This window comes from Macrotis lagotis, chromosome 5 (assembly GCF_037893015.1).
Source record: "Macrotis lagotis isolate mMagLag1 chromosome 5, bilby.v1.9.chrom.fasta, whole genome shotgun sequence".
Lineage (NCBI taxonomy): Eukaryota > Metazoa > Chordata > Mammalia > Peramelemorphia > Peramelidae > Macrotis > Macrotis lagotis.
The window spans coordinates 76041019-76061029 of record NC_133662.1 but is presented as its reverse complement, the minus strand read 5'-3'; the positions used below and the strand labels follow the sequence as shown (position 1 = coordinate 76061029).

The following is a 20011-nucleotide window of genomic DNA, read 5'->3' as shown; positions in this document are numbered from 1 at the left end:
ATTTTTTGAGCCCAAAAATAGGTCCCTTATAATAAAGTTTAACAAGATCTTCTCTTCAGTAGTATGAATATGACCAAACCATTACTCACTATGGACCAATAATGTATTGCTTACTTGAAATAGACATAGAATTTGACTAAAAAAAATTAGATTTAATTATAATTCTATATTTGTAAAACCAAAACCCTATTTTTGCTCATATTTTGCATATTTTATTCTATGGATATCCATTTTAGATTTTTATAAAGTATGCAAAATTATGTTTCCATTGTGACTTTTTCAATCATGTTAAGGTTTGCAAAAATATACAAAAAAAGGCATTTCAGACACTTATCAATGAATAGGCTGCATAAGGTGAGAAAAGATGTGTAGTTGAGTTAAAATTAAAAGTTTAAAGCCTACTCCAGGGGCAGCTGGGTGGTACAGTGTATAGAGCACTGGCCCTAGAGTCAGGAGGACCTGAGTTCAAATGTGACCTCAGACACTTACTAACTACCTAGCTGTATGACCATGGGCAAGTCACTTGACCCCACTGCTTTGTACAAACTAAAAAAAAAACCTCTACTACAGTTTCTACACACTAATTATTTTGGTTGGTTGATCAGTGAACATAATGTTTTCTATGAAAGGATTTATAGTGCTCAATTCATGGATTTGGGTAAGAATGTTAAGGTTCAGTAGATTACATGGTGAACTTTGTTGTCCTTCCCAGGTCATCTTCTTTTAAAAATGCATCTTTTAATGATCATTGTGACTTAACTATGTTTATACTTTATTTACTCCTGCAGTTAAATTCCAAATATTTAAGTAATATGTGCTCCTCTAAAATTCTTCTTCTGTACAGGCCATCAGACCTCAGTTACCTCAGCTGAACTCTGGAGAGGATGATATCAGTCCTATTATGAATAAACAGGCAATGTCCAAGAATACAAAAAGTACACCTCCTTTACTGAAGAGAAAATTGCAGAGTGGACCCTATGCATCTGTGAGAAGCTCAGGATATGGAAAATCATATTCGCCATTAAAAACTTTTGAAAAGAAACCCTCAAAGGATGTCATGAAAAAGGAAAACTTAAAATCTAAATCTCCTCCATGTAAAATCAGACAGAAAGGTAATTGCTATGATATTTGCATAATTTGTATTTACAAACTTCTGTCACAGCTCAGAGTAAAAAAAAGAAAAAAATCCTTTCAGTTTAGTTCATATTTCCTATAATCATGTGATACATCAAATTCACCAGTAAACATGCTATGTGTGAGACACAGCATGAGGCACCATAGATACTAAAACAAAAATGAAACAGTTCTTACCCGTAAAGAGCTTTACATTTCTATCAGGAAAGACAATATATACACAAACAAGTACATAATAAAATACAAAGTAGTTTTAGGAGGAGGCAATGCAAATGAGATCAGGAAGGCAGAAGGGAGAGCTTGAGCTGGGTCTTAAAAATTCTAAAGGATTCTAAGAGGTAAAGAAGAGGAGAGAAGTCAAGGCTTGAGGTGAGTCACGTCTCTTGTCTTGTGAGGGATAGCACAAAGGCTAGTTTGCCTGGGATCACAGAGTGCAGAAAGGGAAGTAATGTCTAATGAGGCTGGAAATGTTGTTTGAGACCATATAAATAAAGGGCTTTAAAAGCTTACTAAGTTTATATTTTATCCTCAAGGCAAAATGGAACTACTGAACTATATTGAGTTTGCACTCTATAGGAATCTTTTCAGTAGTTCTGTGGAAATATTTTGATAGAGGAGAAAATTGAGAGGGGGAGACCAATTGCAGGAAACCATCCCAGTGATCTTGATGAGAGTAATAAGGGCCTAAACTAGCATAGTGGCTCTATCAATGAAGATAAGAAGATGTGACAGATATCGTGGAAGTCAAAACAACAAAATTTGGATTAGACATGAGGTGAGTGGTCAAGATTGTGCTGAGATGGTACCCTCAATAGAAATAGGGAACTTCTGCAGAGTGAAGAGTTGGGAGAAAGACATAGTGAGTTAAAATTCAGCCTCAGATATTACTAGCCGGGGTACTGGGCACTTAACGCTGTTTGCCTCACTTTACTCATTTGTAAAATGGAAATAATAATAGCCCCTATCTCCCAGGCTTGCTAAGAAAATCAAATAAGATCATATTTTTAAAGTGCTTTGAGGCTGGCCCATTGTAAGCACTTAAATGCGTATTCCCTTTCTCAACCTTCCCTTCCATTGCCTACCAATTCTTTTCTTGAAGAAAGAATTCGTGACATATAGTTATGATGCTGCAGTTTATTCCACAAGACTTGGGCTTCTCTCCATCTACGCTAATCCATATTTTCCAAAATAATTTTCATTGCCTTCATAGAATTTCTGTTTTTTCATCTTTTCTAAAAGATGTTGGTATATAAATTGAAATTATTTTCATCGTGTTTTTTTTAAAGCTATTATCATGAACACTGCAATACGAGATAACCAACTATTCCATGAAATGATTTTTCTTATTGCCTCTGGCTGCACACAAAAACCAACTAGGCTAAACTGTCAAGGAAAACCTTTGAGCCTTATTTGCATTTAATTGTATTATCATCTAGTTTTGTTGCCAGGGATTGGTGTAGCCAGTTTAAGATTGAGCCCTGGGATTTTATTATACAAGCCTGCAAAGTGTACAGATTAAAATCTCTTCTCCTCCTGTAGAAGCAATAAGTTGTTGGTAAGTTGACTGAGGGCAGGAGAATAACAAAAGACTAGATGAGATTTGAGTGAGAGCCAGATCGACAGAGAGAGATAGACAGAGGAACAGGCAGGAGAACTGACTGAACTGAGTCTTGAGTGAGTCTGCATGTCACAAGGGGAGTCCAGGCCAGTCTTTTATAATCTTGCCCACTCTCTGGGTACAGAAGGGTCAGGAGACTGTGGACAAAGGGGAACTTTCCTCCCTACCATGTGACTGAAACCATGTAAAAGGCTGGAAGTTGGGGGGAGGGGGTAACTAGTTGGAGATGTACAGCTAGTAACCTAGAGAACCAAACCTCAGGAAAAAGATTGAGCCAACAAACCAGAAAGGACTATTTAACAGATGCCCAGTAAGTAGAAAAAAACTTGGAGGTCTATAAAGAATAAGAATTATACTTTCTGATCCTAAGCCAGTATCAGGATACTTTTCCTAAGAATATGGGTTCCAATATAATACAGATTCATTAATTGTCGCCACATTGAGTTATAACCCAAAGCTCAAGAATGGTACAAATAAATGTACTAAATAATCACTTTAGAATTGCACATGTCCATTAAGTAGTTTGCTGTAAACTTTTCTATTTTAATTTCAGCCATGTTTAGAATGATCAAAAATTCTGGTTGAAGAATGAATCTCTCCTTTAAAGCAAGTAAAAAAATAGACCAACAGGAAACTAAATATTTGCCAGTTGTTAAGGATTTTGGACAATGGAATTCCAGTGGGTCACTCTTATACTTAATTGTTGAGCACCTGACATGATTATGACAATTTGCTATAAAGAGCTCACTGGGACACAAGGACATGGTCCTTTATGTATTAGACGAATGTCACAGACAGAGGTCGTACAGACAATCCTTTTCAATGAGCCAGGCTCCAAGTCTGTCAGGTGAGGCATGCCTTTAAGGGAATCCTATCTCAGTTGGGTACTGAAGGCCATTCCCTTAAAAGACCATTCCACCTGCAGCATTAAACTTCAAATACTGTGGCTTCGGTGGCATATTGTTGTCTTTCTGTTTTAACATACTTTATGTCAAAGTGACCAATTATCAATACATTGTTATTCAGCAATTACTTTTAACCAGAGCTTCAGGTGACTTAAACACTGAAAGGAATCAGAGTGTGCCAGGCTGTGATTAGTATCGGTGACAACAAAGAGATCCAGAGACAAATTATAATTCAATTGCTGTCCATGTATCTAAGGACAATGATGTAAATGAAATATAATAAGCAGAACTTGGGGTGTAAAAATATGATTGTCCTAATTCACATTTAGAACTAGACTTTTATAAAAGATTTTTTTCGGTGAACCCATTTAGTTGTTAACCATTTTTAAGACAGATAACGTTCATATCATTACTTTCAGAATTTTTTAAAACCATTAGAACATCTTAGATGACTTTAAATTTTCAACATGTGTTATTAAGTCCAATGTAATGAAATAGTAAGAACAGGTGTAAGGTATTCAAGTCAATTAGCACATGAATTATTGAAAACAATATTTCCATTGTTATACATTATTTCGTAATATCAGGAATCCTAGAGGTGGTCATGATCCCTACAAAATAATCAGTATTATTACAGTAATTCCACATAGCTTATATTTTCACAACAGATAACCAAAAATCACATAACTGATAGAATTTCTCAGCATCTTATTCATAAATAAGTCACCTTACTAGAGGTTAAATAATTTTAAATTGCCCAACTTTCAGAGAACCTTATTAGTTGTTATCTTTTCCTGGACTCTTAAAGCATCTTCCAACATCTTCCAATATCCTGACTATTATCTTTCTCAGTTTGCAGTTTACATAGGATAGGCCAAGAGAAATTAGCCCTTATTTCCAGGAACTGAGAAAATTAATATTACTTGGAACAAGAGCAGTAACAACTAACTGACTTATGCCAGGCACTTTACAATCACAAAGAGATGAAACAATAAGTCTCCCAATCCAGTTAAGAAAAATTTCAAATAGATACATTTTTCCCTTTTTACAAACACATGGGTGGTGGCAAACTAAAGTTTCACATTGCAAAGCTTCACAATTGATAGTAAAGGACTAGAACCATAGATAGTTTCCATTCATTCTGTTCACTATAATATACCATTCAAGTTTCAAAAACTTAACCCAAAAGAACACTTAAAGTCTCATTAATTAAAATACATTGAATACAATTGTTAATCAATATTAGGTTAACATTAAAACAAATTAGTTCACAGGTGAAAATATTTCGCAAAGGTATTCATCACAAAGCTTCTGAATTGTACACATACTTTCAAATGTAAACCTTATGGTTTACAGGGGTAGTGAAAGCCAGGTTCAGCTCATCTGTTGATTTTGCTGACTGAGCTTTTAAGGAATCCATCAAATTAAGTAAAAGGAGAAATAAAAGGATACCATTCTTTTTTTTATTATTGGCTTGCTTTAAAAAGCTTCCTTCAAATATTCATCTCAAACCCTTTCTCTTAGTTTAAGCCTGATTTACTAAATTGATTCATAAAGGAAAATATTGTCCTTGCAATTTCTGAAGTCAAATGTATTAAAATTCTCTACTAAGAAGCTAGGTTCAGATTCTAACTCAGTTAATTACTTAATTTTAAATTAGTCTTTTTAAAGCAATTAGATCCAAAACCCAAAAGAAAAGGTATAAATATTCCAAGACTTTCATTTCATTTTGACAATATAAATGATTTCAGCCTAGCAATCAGAAACCATTTCAGATCTGAATTACACATTTGACTTAGGCACATAGACACACATGAAAACAATTCTTTTTTTTTTCCCCGAACAAAGATTACCCTTTGATCCAATTGTGTAGTGAGATTTTTTTTTTTTTAGGAGCTCTTGCCAGCTCACTTAAATATCAAATCTAGTGATGTTTTCTCAGTCCTCCCACCCAGAGGAGGGATGTGAAAAGACTACATAGAGATCTCTGTTTTAAAATATGTTTTAACTATACACACACATATTTAAATATACATAAGGGTGGCTAGGTGGCACAGTGGATAGAGCACCAGCCCTGGAGTCAGGAGTACCTGAGTTCAAATCCGACCTCAGACACTTAATAATTACCTAGCTGTGTGGCCTTGGGCAAGCCACTTAACCCCATTTCCCTAGCAAAAAAATAAATATACATACACATATTTACATTATTTTTGAATTGTACCAATAAGACCAGTCAGAAAAATAATTTAGAATCAATTAGAATTTCTTGTAGAACCTCTTTTTGTATGTTAAGGTTTTAAAATAGCCAATCAGTAATTAAAATTTCTTATCATAGTTGAATGCATTCTTAAGTTACCTTGCACAGATCAAACCTAGTTATCCAACTGCAGCGATCTAGATTTCTCAGTCCCAGAAAGAGTCCGTAAGTTTGCTTTTGGATTATCAGTTCCCATATAGAATATAAGTCTTCCCTTTTATTTTCTTCTAACCAATTGACAACAAGGCATTAAGGTCATTCTACCTGCCCTCCCCTCCTCCCAAGGAAAGAGGCACTCCTCAGCCCAAACTTCCAATCTACAGTTAAATCTTTACCAGGAAAGGGGATGAGATTATGCAACCACATGTAGACCTAGGGAAGAGACTGTTCATCTCCACTCCCTTCCCCCCGACCCAGGGAGAAGGCATGGGGATTTCCTCAAATAGGTTTGGGAATTTACCCAATCATATAGCAGAAATGCATTGCAGCTTGGGCAAGGATCAAGTTCCTGGGTCCTAGAAGTAAGGATTCTTCCACTCCCCACAACCTTTCCTCTCACAGAGAGAAAATGATAGTGATGGGCAGAAACACAGATTGAGCTATAGAGGAGAAGCTGTCCTCCAGGAGTGGAAGGAGAGAAAATGACTATAACTAGTCAATTTACTTTTCAGAAATACCAAACTCTTAGTCAAAAAAAAAAGTCCTTTTCAGGGTACTGTCAGGATACCCGAGACAAATTACATTGCCTCAAGGGCCCCAAAAGGCCACAATTCACAGCATGCCTTCACTAGTCATGCCCAGTATATAGCAGGCTCCTTACAGGTCATGCCCAACACAGAAACGGGTGACCACCAATGCCAGCATCCCAGCTATCAGTCAAACCCAAAACTCAAAACCATCCCATACAGCAGACTCCTCACAGCAGACTCCCAAGAGAGGGGCCAAATAAGAAGAGTTTTTCCTAAGAATCCAATTTGGCCTGATCTCAGAAAGACAGCCTAGTTGAGAGTTTATCTCACCTCCTAGAAGTCTAAGTAGTAGAACCAGGGCCAAATTCTATATCCATTCATGGTTCACCAGAATGTTGCCCTGGGGATTGGTGTAGCCAATTTAAGATTGAGAGATCTTCAAAGGTGAAAGAATTCACATTAAGCCTTGGGATTTTAAAGCAGTTCAGGATTTATTATACAAACCTGCAGTGTACAGATTAAAATCTTTTATCTTCCTGGAGAAGCAGCAAGCTGTTGGTTTGAGGGAAGGAGAATAACAAAAGACTAGGTGAGATTTGAGTGAGAAATAGGTAGATAGAGGGACCCTGAGGAGAACTGACTGGACTGAGACACTCGAGTGAGTCTGTGTGTCACAAGGGGAGTCCAGGCCAGCCTTTTTTATAATCTTGCCCACTCTGGATACAGAAAGGTCAGGAAAGGGGAATTCCCCCCCCACACACACACACACACACATGACTGAAACCAGGTAAAAGGTGGAAGTGGGGGGTTGGAAATAAGGAGGTTATGAATTTACATTTAACAGTGGAACAGTAGGAATCAATTTACATCACAAATAACATTTCCCCCACAAAATTTGTTTGTAATCACATCTGCTATGTCCATAACTCCTTGCTTCAGTTTTGTTTATAAGAATATTTAGACTCATACAGTTTAGCTCCTCTAATAGTAGTAGAAATAACCTTTATGTAGAACTTTGAAGTTTGAAAAGGACCTTATATTTATTTTCTTATTTAATCCTCACAACAACCCTGTGAGGTTAAGTACTGTTTTTAATCCCCATTTTACTGATGAGGAAAATGAAGCATAGAGAGATAAAGTGATTTATCTAAGGTTATATGGATAGTAAATTAGTCAGAATTTGAACTTAGATCTTCCCAAATCCAGATCTAGTTCCCTATCCACTGTACCATTTAACTGACTTGTAAGTCCACTTATTACTCATTGGGTAAGGATTGTATAGTTTTCTTTGTTTCATGGATTGTCATAATCAAAGAATTAATCACCAAGTGTCCACCCTACTGGAAATGAGCTTCTTGTACTTTAGAAAAGATGGTACTGGGGGCAGCTAGGTGGCACAGTGGATAGAGCATAAGCCCTGGAGTCAGGAGTGTGGAGGCCTGAGTGAAAAAAACGCTAGCACAAAAGTAGCTTCAATCTATTTTTGGAACAATATCTGAAGCTTTAATAACAAGCTTGAATTTTGCTGGCACAAAATTGGTGAACCAGAATCACCCACACACTATAATAGAGCTCTTGTGTACATATTGATTTTTTAATCTGCCCTCTCATAGTTCAATTGGATATGCTGGTTTTTTTTGTTTTGTTTTTAATGTCCAAGTGACATCACATTCCTGAAAACCACTTATTTCAAGAATTAGTGTTGTTGAGAGATTAGAATATGTTGAAACATCAGGATATTTTGAAATAAGGTTTCCTCTCTGAAAGTTAAGTATACAGGACATCAGTGTTAAAGTATTTAACCTGTGTCATCAGGTTCATTTATTTATAGCAAAATCTTATTAATACACAGTGGGAAGATAATCCCTGGTTTGTTATAATGTGACTTGTGCTTTTTCTTTTTCTTTTGCAAAATTTAGGAAATTTATTCACAACAAAACTAATCAGATCTGGAACTACAGATAAACAAGTGACCAAAACTGAAAGTTGCCTAACCATTCCTGATAAATTCCTTGCCAGTGATCCCAGGGGTCAAGTTCCTCCAGAAGCAGACTCCCAAGTATTATGTCAGGATGTAAGTCATGACAGTGTGCATTCTAAAAAAACTATTACAATAGAAAATAATTGTTATTTAGCATTTGTTTTAAAAGTAAAATTATTCATTGTGTTGTTTATGCTCATTTGTATTCAAACCATTTATAGAAATTGACTGTAAGAAAATGATTTTTTTTTCCTAAACAGGATTCCATTTTATGCCCTGTGGGAAACCATGAGAAAGAAGTGTATTGGCTAAAAAGGGTTCAAGAGGCAGAAGAAAAGTGGAGTAGAGCTCAAGGCATCATTGAAGAAATTAAAGCTACCTTCTCAGAGAAAGAGAAAGAACTTGAAAATAAGATGGAAGAAATAAAGAAACAACAGGAAAAAGATCTTTTTAGAGTGAATCAAGATAATTATATACTTCAAGCCAAGGTATTATAACCATTGGCCTATTTTTTCCCTGTCATTTATTCAGTGTTCTCCCTTCTATGTCTATCCCTGTCCTTTTCTGATCAATATTGCTTGATTTAGTAAGATTCATATATTTAGTAAGATTCATATATATATGTATATATATATATGCATATATATATATATGCATATATATATAGAGCCCAAGGAACCTTAAGGTCTAAAAATCATTTCTTTAGTCAAAAGCATGTCATTACTGAACATACCTAATAAGGCTACTGATAATGGCATTTTAATTTGGATTGCCAGAGTAACCCCATATAATTGGAATGGAGTTTAGGGAAAGTTTAATGGGAATCTTTTATACAGTCTGAATAGTGAAAGGGTAACTAATTTTCTCTTCTCTTCCATAAACTCAATATATTTTCTGTACCTATTTTCATTTTTAAAACTTTGTATAGAAGTGCAAAAGTTATTCCAAAACATGCTGTGAATCTGATACTTAATAAATATTTAACATATGTATATATACAGATACAGTTCTACTTCCTAGTTACACAATCTGTGGGTCTTTCAGGTAGGTAACTTAGTAAAATAGGCCACTACACTTGCAAAGACCTAAATTAAAATCTAGCCTCAGTAATTAATTAACCCTTGACAAGTCCCTCAGACTCTCCTTGCCTTGTTCTCTTTAAAATGGGTGATATAATAGCACCTACCTTGCTATTGAGATAATCATGTAAGACCCTGGACCAACCTCCTCCTGTAGCCCAACAAATTAGTGTCAGTGGGCTAGTCAGAACTCTGCTATTCATGTAGTTATTCAGGCATATTTCAGGCCTTTTTAACCCTCAATGACTCCATTGGGGTTTTCTTAGCAGAAGAATTGGCCTATCCTTCTCCAGCTCATTTTATAGAGGAGAAAAGTAGTAAGTGGCTTACCCAGAGTCACACAACTAGGAAGTGACTGAGACCAGGTGTGAACTTGGACCTTTCCAACTCTAGACCCAAGGCTCTAGTCCCTGAACCACCCAGCTGCTTTTTACCAGATATCATTACAAAACTTTCTGAACTGAAATGATAGCTGAGTTCTTTAAATACTTGATGATTACATCAGTGAATAAGTATACTCTTTTAAAAAAAACAAAAAGCCATACACATTAGGGGAGAACTGAGTGACAGTTTCCTCATAAGAAAATATGTAACATTTTAGAGTTAATTTCATAAAGTTACTTAAGACTAATGTATTATTGTTTTAATTGTGGCAAAACCCCCAGTGTGATATGATAATACAAATAACATAAAGGCCCATACCAGATTATTGTACTTTTTCCTCTATTTCTCTTCTCCCTTTCAATCATCTCTCCTAATATAACAAGTTTTGTGCTTTTTTTCCTAAGTTGAATAGCTTTGAAGAGACAAACAAAAAGCTAAAATGGTTTAACACTGGAGAAGCAGTTGGTCCCATGTCTGATGAAAAATTAAAGCAAATCCAAAAAGAAATCGAAGAACAAGAGACTCTTCTTCAAGGATATCAGCAAGTATGGTAATTCTTATGATGGTACATTTCTCTTCTCATCATTTGTTAATAAAATGAAGTATCTTAAAATATGTATATGTTACTTTGCAAAAGTTTGGCCTCAATGGCTCCAATATAAACATTTAAAAATACTTTAGAAACGTTTTGCTTTCTAACTTACTTTTGAAAGGACATGCTTTAATGCTTGAATTTTTGCTAGAAACATGATTATAATCAGTTTATATTATCAGTATATATATTCCCTTATAGGAAAAAAACATTGGATTTTACGAGAAAATCCCTATGCAACTAAATGGCCACCCATACTTCTGAAGATTGGCTTTCTGCCAGCTCTAGTTGGTTCTTTCCTTCTCCTTCCCCTTTCTTTTTTGTATTTTCTCATTCCTTGACTTTCTTTTATTCTCCCTGGCTCTACTTGACTCCTGTCAGAGATGCCAAGTCACATACAAATACTAGCAATACCTCTGTAATACCATTTGTCTAATGGGTGACTATAGTCTTTACTGTAATAGAAATGGACCTAGCGATATGAGATATGCTTCTGAAGCTAGTAAGTTCTATTTCAGAATTATGCCCATAATTGACTTAGATCTTCCCCAGGGAGATGGTATACAATCATCTAGACTCATTTTTTAAATGCTCCTCTCCTTGCATTTAGTACACGATGAGGCCAACTAGACTTTTACTATATGAAATCATAATTATTTATTAGAATTAAATTAAGAATAGTTATTAAAATCTACTTGCTGTCTTCAAAGTATTAATTTAATAATAGTTAATAAATTCTAATTACTATCTAAATGTATAACATTATAACAGTATAACATTAAGAAAAATAAAATTTGAACAAAGAAATATAATGCATTCTTTATTTCCTACCTATAAGATACTAGGTTTCCTCAAAGACTTCTGATACCACTTTATCATCTAGAGCCTTATTCTTTCCCTACATGTATCACAAATCTTTCCTAGATCTAAAACTCCGAATTTTAGAACTGTAATATATTTTAAACATCCTGTACACTAAATTTACTCATTTATAAATAAGAAAACAGTGATCCAGGGAAATGAACTTAATTTTTGCCAAGGTCACAAAGCTAATAAGTGAGGGAACCAAAACTTAAATATGGTTTAAGAATTCTTAAGCTTCAGAAAAGTTAGTCAGGTCTTGCTACTAAGCCTAATTGCCCTCTTGCAAGTTTCTTTCCCTTGACTGATCTTCTAAAATTAATCCAGCTATGATTGTTTTTCTTTCAGGCTAGAATCAGAAAACATGGGGGGGGGGATAATTTTTGTTAATCCTGGATCTTATCTCCAATTCTCTGATTATCTCTTCTAGTTGAACTAGAAGTATAGTCTCCAACTCATTTTTCTTTGAAGTTCACAGTGAGCCTAAGAACTCCTTCACTTTAGTGCTAATAATCTTATTTCTATTATAACCTTCAATTCTGAAATATTTCCACTTAGTTTTCTATTATGAGTAAATGCTGGGTTTTTTTTTTTTTAACACAAACTATTATCAAAGTCACTAAAGCATTCTGCTAAATTAAAATGTGTGTACTAGAAAAAAAACTTTAGATTCAAAATCTGAAGACTCTGGGACTCAAGTTCTAGCTGTCCCATTGGACTTTAGTTTCTTTATTCATAAAGTGGAGGATTGTACTAGATGATCATCCTAACTCACCCCTTAAGCCCTGACATTTTATGATGATGAAGGCAATACAGATTAAATAGAAAAAATGATAGACTCGAAGTCATAAATCTTGAATTTGAGTCCCACTTCAGATGCCATTTAAACCCTCTGAGCCTCCCCTCCGAAATTTTCATTCATCTTACCTGGAAAGTGGTGGAGATAATTCTCCAATTACTTTGAAGGGCTAGTGTATAGGTATTGCCTTGCAATATATATATATTTATATATTTATATATATATATACACATATACATATACATATATACATATATATACATATATACATATATACATATAAATGTGAACCATCATCATCATCTTTTGAACCAGATACACAAATATTCACTTATAATAAACACAGAGCAACATTGAGAAGCTCTATCCATTATCATTAACCTTTCTGTTTCATTTTCTCTCCTGTACTTAGACAAAATTTCATAAATGGTAAATTCAATTTTTTTCAAATAACAAATGGGAAAAGTAAATAGTGATAAATGGATCCTCACCCCAGACACCCTTTAGACAGTTATAGAACTTCTCTTCAAACTTGAGTTGAGAGATGTGAATCTCTATTATTTGAGGTAGTGTTACATAGGGAATAGAGAGCCAGCCTTGGTCAGCAGGACTGGAAGTTCAATTTAATTTCTTAGTGCCCCAACTTACTCTCTAAGACTATACATTGTAGCACAGAGATTGATTTGCATTCCTTGCTAGAGTGTTCTCCTATACCTGTGAAATCATCATTCCAATTAAAAAACAAAACAAAAAACAAAACCTTAGATTCCTGAATTTTAATATGTAGTTCTCTAGATGTTTATTCAAAAATTTTTTAATCAGTATTACACCTTAAAGTTTAAAAAATGCTTTTCAGTGTGTATAGCCTTTGTCATTGCAATTGGATTTTAAGCAATACGTAATTTTCTTTCTTTTTATAAAAGGAAAATGAAAGATTATATAAACAAGTAAAAGAGCTTCAAGTACAAAATAAGAAAAATGAAGAAAGACTATTTAAAGAAAATCAGGGCTTGTTGACTGAGTTGGCTTCTTTAAAGTAAGTATTCATAATTTCTTAAACTCCTATTAGAATTGTACTATCAGGTTAATACTAAATGAAACTTTTCTAAATATTAATACTTCATTTTGCCTATGATACTTCAAAGTTTAGAACTTTATTGTTTTAGTATAGCATATTAATATCTGAATTGGTACTAATTCCTGATAAAAGTATATTATTTATCCTGAAATGATTTTATGACTAATTTCTAAAAACCATGCTATTTACATTTTTTTTAAGTAATATCATTTTTTTTTCATAACTCATGCCTCTGAAATTACTGTCCAACTCAAGGAGCATCTAGGTGGCAGGTAGAGCACTGACCCTGGAATCAGGAAGACCAGAGTTCAAATTCAGCTTCAGGCACTTAATATTTACTTAACTGTGGGCCCTTGGGCAAGTCACTTAAACCTAATGCCTTTCCCCCCCCTCCAAAAAAAAGACATGTTTCTAATGCTATAGTTTCTGCACTTCTACTTGTATTCTTCTCACCATTAGAAGATTATCAGTTTAGTCTGTCAGACTTAATTTACCTTTTTGAAAGAGATAATGTCTACAATAGTATAGTTGATATTGTTGGTACACTTGGTGCAAACTGTCTCCTTTGCAAAGAATGCAAATCAATATCTGGCTACATTGTATAGTCTTAGAGAGTAAGTTGGGGCACTAAGAAGTTAAATTGAACTTCCAGTCCTGCTGACCAAGGCTGGCTCTCTATTCCCTATGTCACATTGCCTCAACTGTTCTCTCACAAGCATATGCAGAAGTTCCATAGAAAGTGGTGCTAACCTTAGAGAGCACAAAGAGAGAGAGAGAGCAAAGAGGGAATCTTAGCCCCTAAAAAGGCTTTTGACTAGTCTTCCAAGATGCTATTCTTAAGTATAATAGAATTATAGTTTTCATAGGATTTTTTTTGGTAGAGCCATAAATCAGCCATCTCACTTGCCATTAGATCCCAACATACATTTTGTCACAAGCTGTTTGATTCCTTTCATGCTTATTGGGGTGGGATGGGGTGGGATGAGGGAAGCAAGACCTGAAATTCTGTCCCCAATTCTCCCCTACCCCCCCAAAAAAATTGGATTCCTTCTCATGTGTTTAACTGGAATAATCTACTGCTGGAATCTTTCCAGTTCTGTCTGAAATCTTGGATGGAAGGAAGGAAGGAAGGCAGTGAGGCAGGCAGGCAGGCAGGCATAAATTCATTCTTATCAAATTTGGTCTTAACTTTAAGGAAGACAAAGAGCTCCAATTCATTTACTCAATTTAGCCTCACTGTTCCATATATAATCGTTTTCTCACATTTTGAATTCATATTTTGTGTTGCAGTTTCTTTGAAATTATCAAATTATCTCAATTTTAACCTTTTGAGCAAAGGCAAAAAAGTAGAACTTCTATATATTAACATCTAAAGCACTGTCTTCATTCTAGAAATAAGTACTCATCAAAAATTGTTATTTGTGATTACATATTATTGTGATTACATATGGTAACACTGGGTGGCAGTATCAATACCCATGGCCAATAAATAATATTAATTTTCCAATATTCACATAATTTTCCCAACCTCTATCAATTAATATTTAGAAGGACAGTTAGAGGAATTTATAAAGATTTCCCTCTTTTTTTTTTTAGGTTTTTGCAAGGCAAATGGGGTTAAGTGACTTGCCCAAGGCCACACAGCTAGCTAATAAGTGTCTGAGACAAGGCCGGTGCTTTATCCACTACGCCACCTAGCTGCCCCTATCTCCCTCTTTTGACAAAGAAACTCTAGAAGCCCCTGGAACCAGTGTTTCTGGAAGCCTAGGTGGTTGTAAATTCTGTTGAGATCTGCTCAGATCAATATTAAAGTATTTTTCTTTGTGCGTTAAACATCTCTTCATCTTTTCTTAGTTGCCTGCATCAGCCCTACAGAAGCTGATGGGACACAAGACAAGTCAGCGTTTTTAGTTACTTTTACTTTTCAAAATGGGGTGGGCAGGGGGAAGAGGCTCTATCATAGAGGAAACATTTGAGTAACATGATATAGTGCTGTGACTTAATCTCTATTAGTTATCCTAAACTATTCAAAAATTAGAATTGTATTTATTGTCATAGCATTAAGATCTGCCACTATTTCATTTTATCTTTCCATCCTGTCTTACAATTTTTTAATGTTAACTATCTCATATTCCTTTGGAAGTAAGCTGTTTATAAATTCTAAATTTAGAAACCAGAAAATTAGGGGAATGGGGCAATATGATAAATTGGGTGTTCTAATTAACTGAGATTTACCATATAATATATAGATTATCAATTTTAAAAGAATCAAAATACAATAAGTTCAGTATTTAAATTTAAACTTTAATCTTATGTTTCAGAAGATTCTTTAATATATTGTGTATAATTTGTTAATGTATCATCTCAATAACATTAGTCTCTCTACAGAAATATAAACATAAACAGTGGACTATATGAAACTGAATTTTTAATCAAGGTATAAATTGGGTGTTTCTTGTTAAAAATACAACCTTTTTAGCAGGTTATTTATTATATGTAACATGTAAAAACAAAATGTAGTATATATTATTTTTAATCCTTTATGGATTTTTGGATTCCAAGATAATTTCTTTTTCTTTCTTTCCATAGGTATGTATCTATATTTTCATAAATGCATGCTCACATAATAACTCAGACAAAGGGTTAGATAGTAATAGAGATCATATTAAAAAAATTCTTCCTTTAAAGATAATATTTATAGCAGTGTATATAGCAAAAGCTTTCTAATAATGTTGAAAACTTAAGTTCAAGACATTCTTACCCTTAAAAGATGAAATACCTTAATATCTTAACCTTAGTTTAAATATATCTCAATTCTGAACTGAGATTCCTTTGTGAATTTTTCACTTTTCATAATTTTCTTACCTAAAACTGTCTAAAAATGAAAGAATAATTATTTTATTAAAAATGTTAAAAATATTTTTTTTCAAATTAAATTAGAGAACACCTGAATGAAGGTAGTTTCCCATCTCGAGTTGTTCAAGATCCAGAGCCAAACAAAAACCAGAATTTTACAGAATTGCTAGCAGAACTTCGAACAACACTGGTAAGTAACCTGAGAATTATCTCAAATTATAGTCAATACTGTAGAAAAAAACACATGAAATTTGCTTTAGTTGGAATTAAAGCTTCAAAACCTTTGAAATTTATATCCTAAACAGAATATAAAGAAAACTAATGATAAAATGAAGAAAACCACCTAGCATTACTTGATTGTTCATACTGTGTTACAAAGATGAATACTAGCCTTAGGCAAGCCACTTAACCCCATCTATCTGCCTTGAACAAAGAAAAAAAAACCTAAAAAAAAAAAGGATGATTACTATTTGATAATATTTTAAAAATTAGAAAAGTAGAAACTACTAAATGGGAAAAAATCTGTATCAGATAAAAAGCTCTTATTAGAATAAAAATACAAAAATTTAACACCAAGAGCTATAAGTGATCAAAACATAGGAACAGTTTTTTAAAATGCATCCGCAACCATACAAAAATTAGGATCAAAACAGTTCTGAGGTTTTACTTCATACTCCGCAATTTAGCAAATATGATGTAAAAGACAGAAATAGTAAAAGTGACTTTATGAAGTTAAATCTATCAAATCTTCTGTCAGTAGATTTGTGAGTTGATTCAACTCTTATGAAAATATTTTGGAATTTTGCAAAGAAAGTCACTTAACCTATGAGGCATTTGATCTAGTGATCTTACTATTGAGCATATAACCCCAAAGAGTTCAAAATCAGAAAGAAAAGTCTCATGTATGTGAAAATATTCATCAAATTGTGTAAGAGAAAGGGAAAAAATAGGTGTCCATCAATTCTGGAATGGCTAAAGAAATTATGACTCTTAGATGTTATAGAATATTATTATGTGATAAGTGATAATGAATATGAAGAATTAATAGAAATAGAAAAACTTATTTATGCAGAGCAAAAAAAGTAGAACTGGGAATATAGTATACATGATGAATGTATTATGTATGTAAATGTAACAATGCTAATTGTAATTAATGTAAATGAAAATATAATAAGCAGCAAAACTCAGATTAATTGCAGTGGCCAATCTTCAACTCAGAAAACAGTTAATGAAAGGCATTTTCAGTCTCTTATGCAGAGAAGTGGAAAAGTGAGTGTAAAATGCTGCAAACATTGTCAAATAGTGTTTTGGGTAGATTTTACTTAATTGATTTTTTTTTTGTTACAAGGAAAGATTAGTGGGGGACGAAGGAAGCAAGAATGCTTTCAGAAATTATAATAGTATATAAAATAAATTCATCAACAAAAATGTTGAATTAAAACACTTACAATGTATACATATTAGTTTATAGTCATGAAATATATAGTTACCATTTTGAATTCATGGCATGTGAAAACATTGATTTAAAAATTTTTTATGCTAGTCTGAGACAACAGAAGTAATACTTTATAAATGAACATAGATATGTGAGATTTTTTTTTTTCTCTAAGTAGAAGTTATATTTTGGTAGACAAGATTTTACAGTACGTGTTTATCTCAATTTAAGGAAATCTAATCTCTGTCCATCGAGTTAACACTCAAAAAAAAGTAAGTTACACAGTGATCTTGCTTTACAAAAGGACTCACCATGAAGCTTATTAAAACAATCTTATATAGCATGTTTTTTTTTTTGTTTTAAGTTAAATAAAACTTAAAAAATGTAGATTTACATGCAACTTTTTAGGAATACATGTGTTATCAATAAAGTGTTTGAAATCCTTAAAGCCTCTATAAATGTTAACTATTATTATTGTTATATAAAATAAGGCACTATGTATGGAGTGCTGTTTCCGTATGAATGATGTATTTTTTTAAATGACCATATCTGTGATTTCATTAATAGAAGCAGCAAAGCAAACATCCTCTTCCAATATAGTTCAGTCATTGCACTATCTTTTCAGTTTTACAGAGAGTTAGGTGGGGACATGAGGATAGGGTATAAGTGAATCATTCAGTCATGCAAGCAGTTTGTATCAAAGGCAAGACTTAAATTAGATCTTTCTGATTCCCACACCAGCTTTCTCTAAGCCACATTTGTAAACCTATAGAATTTCCATAAAGGGAGATAAAGATATATCATTTCATGGATAAATCAGGACTAAAAAATAGGCAAATATAAGAACATCCTGTTTTTATAGAGATTATATTGATGTCTTCCTCACAGTTAACTCCTAACAATTAGAGTGGAATTTAGCAAAAATGGCTAATATCTCCAGTACAGCATAAACAATAGAAGTTTCAGAAAGCTTGGCATAAACTCCAGTTCTTGTTTTTGATATACCACAGTGGGAGGGGGGGGGAATAGTGCTGAGGTACTCCAATCACCAACTCTGAAATAGAACAAGTAGGGTTCTTACCTACTCTAGTTCTTATAGTGTATTTATGCTTCTTCATAGGCAGTCAAAAAGAATCATGACAGCAGCAAGCTGTCTTGACATTCATTACTGACACCTGATCCAGGCCCTCTTTCTAATAAACTGATTAGATGTTCAGGGTAACCATTAACAAGTGATATCATTGATTTCACACTTAAAATAGCCAGCACTCAGAAATTTTACAGTACAAATGGTCCAGTTAAAACAAAAGTGGGGGATATTTGGAGTTAGAGCTAGAAAAAGGGAATATAATCCAATCACCTCATTTTACTGGAAAATGGGGCTAAGAGAGATTGTAATGATTTTCTTGGTGTCATAGTAAATAGTGCAATAAATTTTCAAATTCAGACCCCTTGATTCAGAAATCCAATACTTTTTCCTCTCTAGCTTGGGGCCTTGGCCCACATAAGACCCACTAAGCAAGGCTATATTGTGATTTATTAATGAACCTATGGGGTTTTAGAACTGGAAAAGTAACCTTTTGAATCATCATAAAAATTTTAACAATGTATTCTTTTTTTAAAATTATGCTTCAAGTTCTCTATATAATAAATACCTCCATCAACCAAGCAAATTATTTTGGCAAAATAAGAATTATTCTGAAGATTTTGTGCTTTGAAATAACTCAGACTGGGGATGAAGCCAAGATGGCAAAGAAAAGGCAGGAACTCAACCGAGCTCCCCAAATTCCCTTCCAAGTTACTTGAAATAATGACTCAAAATAAATTCTGGAGTGACAGAATTCCACAAGAATGGGAAAAATTTTCCAGCCCAAGACAACTTATCAAGTTGCAGTAAAGGTGTTACACAGAGATGAGAGTGGAGTGGAGTGGAATCTAGAACAGTGCAGATCAGGCCCAGCAAACCAGGAGCAGACCTTGAGAGAAACTGAATCAACAGCAGCTGCAGCAGGTGCTACTTCTGGAGCTCCCAGCCCACAGACAATAAAGAGGTCAGACAACTGCAGGAGATTACAGGGAGTCCCTTTGCTGGTCTTTGGAGCAGCATTTGTTACATTACCCATACTCAGATGTGGATGACAGTCCCAGGGCAAGGAGAAACACTAGCACAAGAGCTGGCAGCCACAGGAGAATAGTAAAGGAGGAATTTTTTAAAAATTACCTAAGAAAATAAAATAACACCTTAAAAATAGAATAGGCAAATGGTAAAAGAGGTACCAAATTTCATTGAGGAGAAGAATGCCTTGAAAAGTAGAATTGGCAAAATGGAAAAAGGTTTTAAAA

The 20011-nt window shown here is 34.0% G+C and overlaps 1 protein-coding gene across 4 annotated transcripts in view; it reads left to right on the top strand.

The window, feature by feature from the left end:
- CEP162 (centrosomal protein 162) overlaps window positions 1-20011 on the top strand; it is a 134541-nt gene that overhangs the window by 80737 nt on the left and 33793 nt on the right. For all 4 annotated transcript variants that reach the window (XM_074187095.1, XM_074187094.1, XM_074187093.1 and 1 more), the window contains 6 exons: window positions 845-1112; window positions 8523-8677; window positions 8845-9072; window positions 10452-10592; window positions 13223-13335; window positions 16318-16423. In XM_074187095.1, the coding sequence (XP_074043196.1) occupies window positions 845-1112; window positions 8523-8677; window positions 8845-9072; window positions 10452-10592; window positions 13223-13335; window positions 16318-16423 (1011 nt within the window). The remainder of the gene's footprint in view (window positions 1-844; window positions 1113-8522; window positions 8678-8844; window positions 9073-10451; window positions 10593-13222; window positions 13336-16317; window positions 16424-20011) is intronic.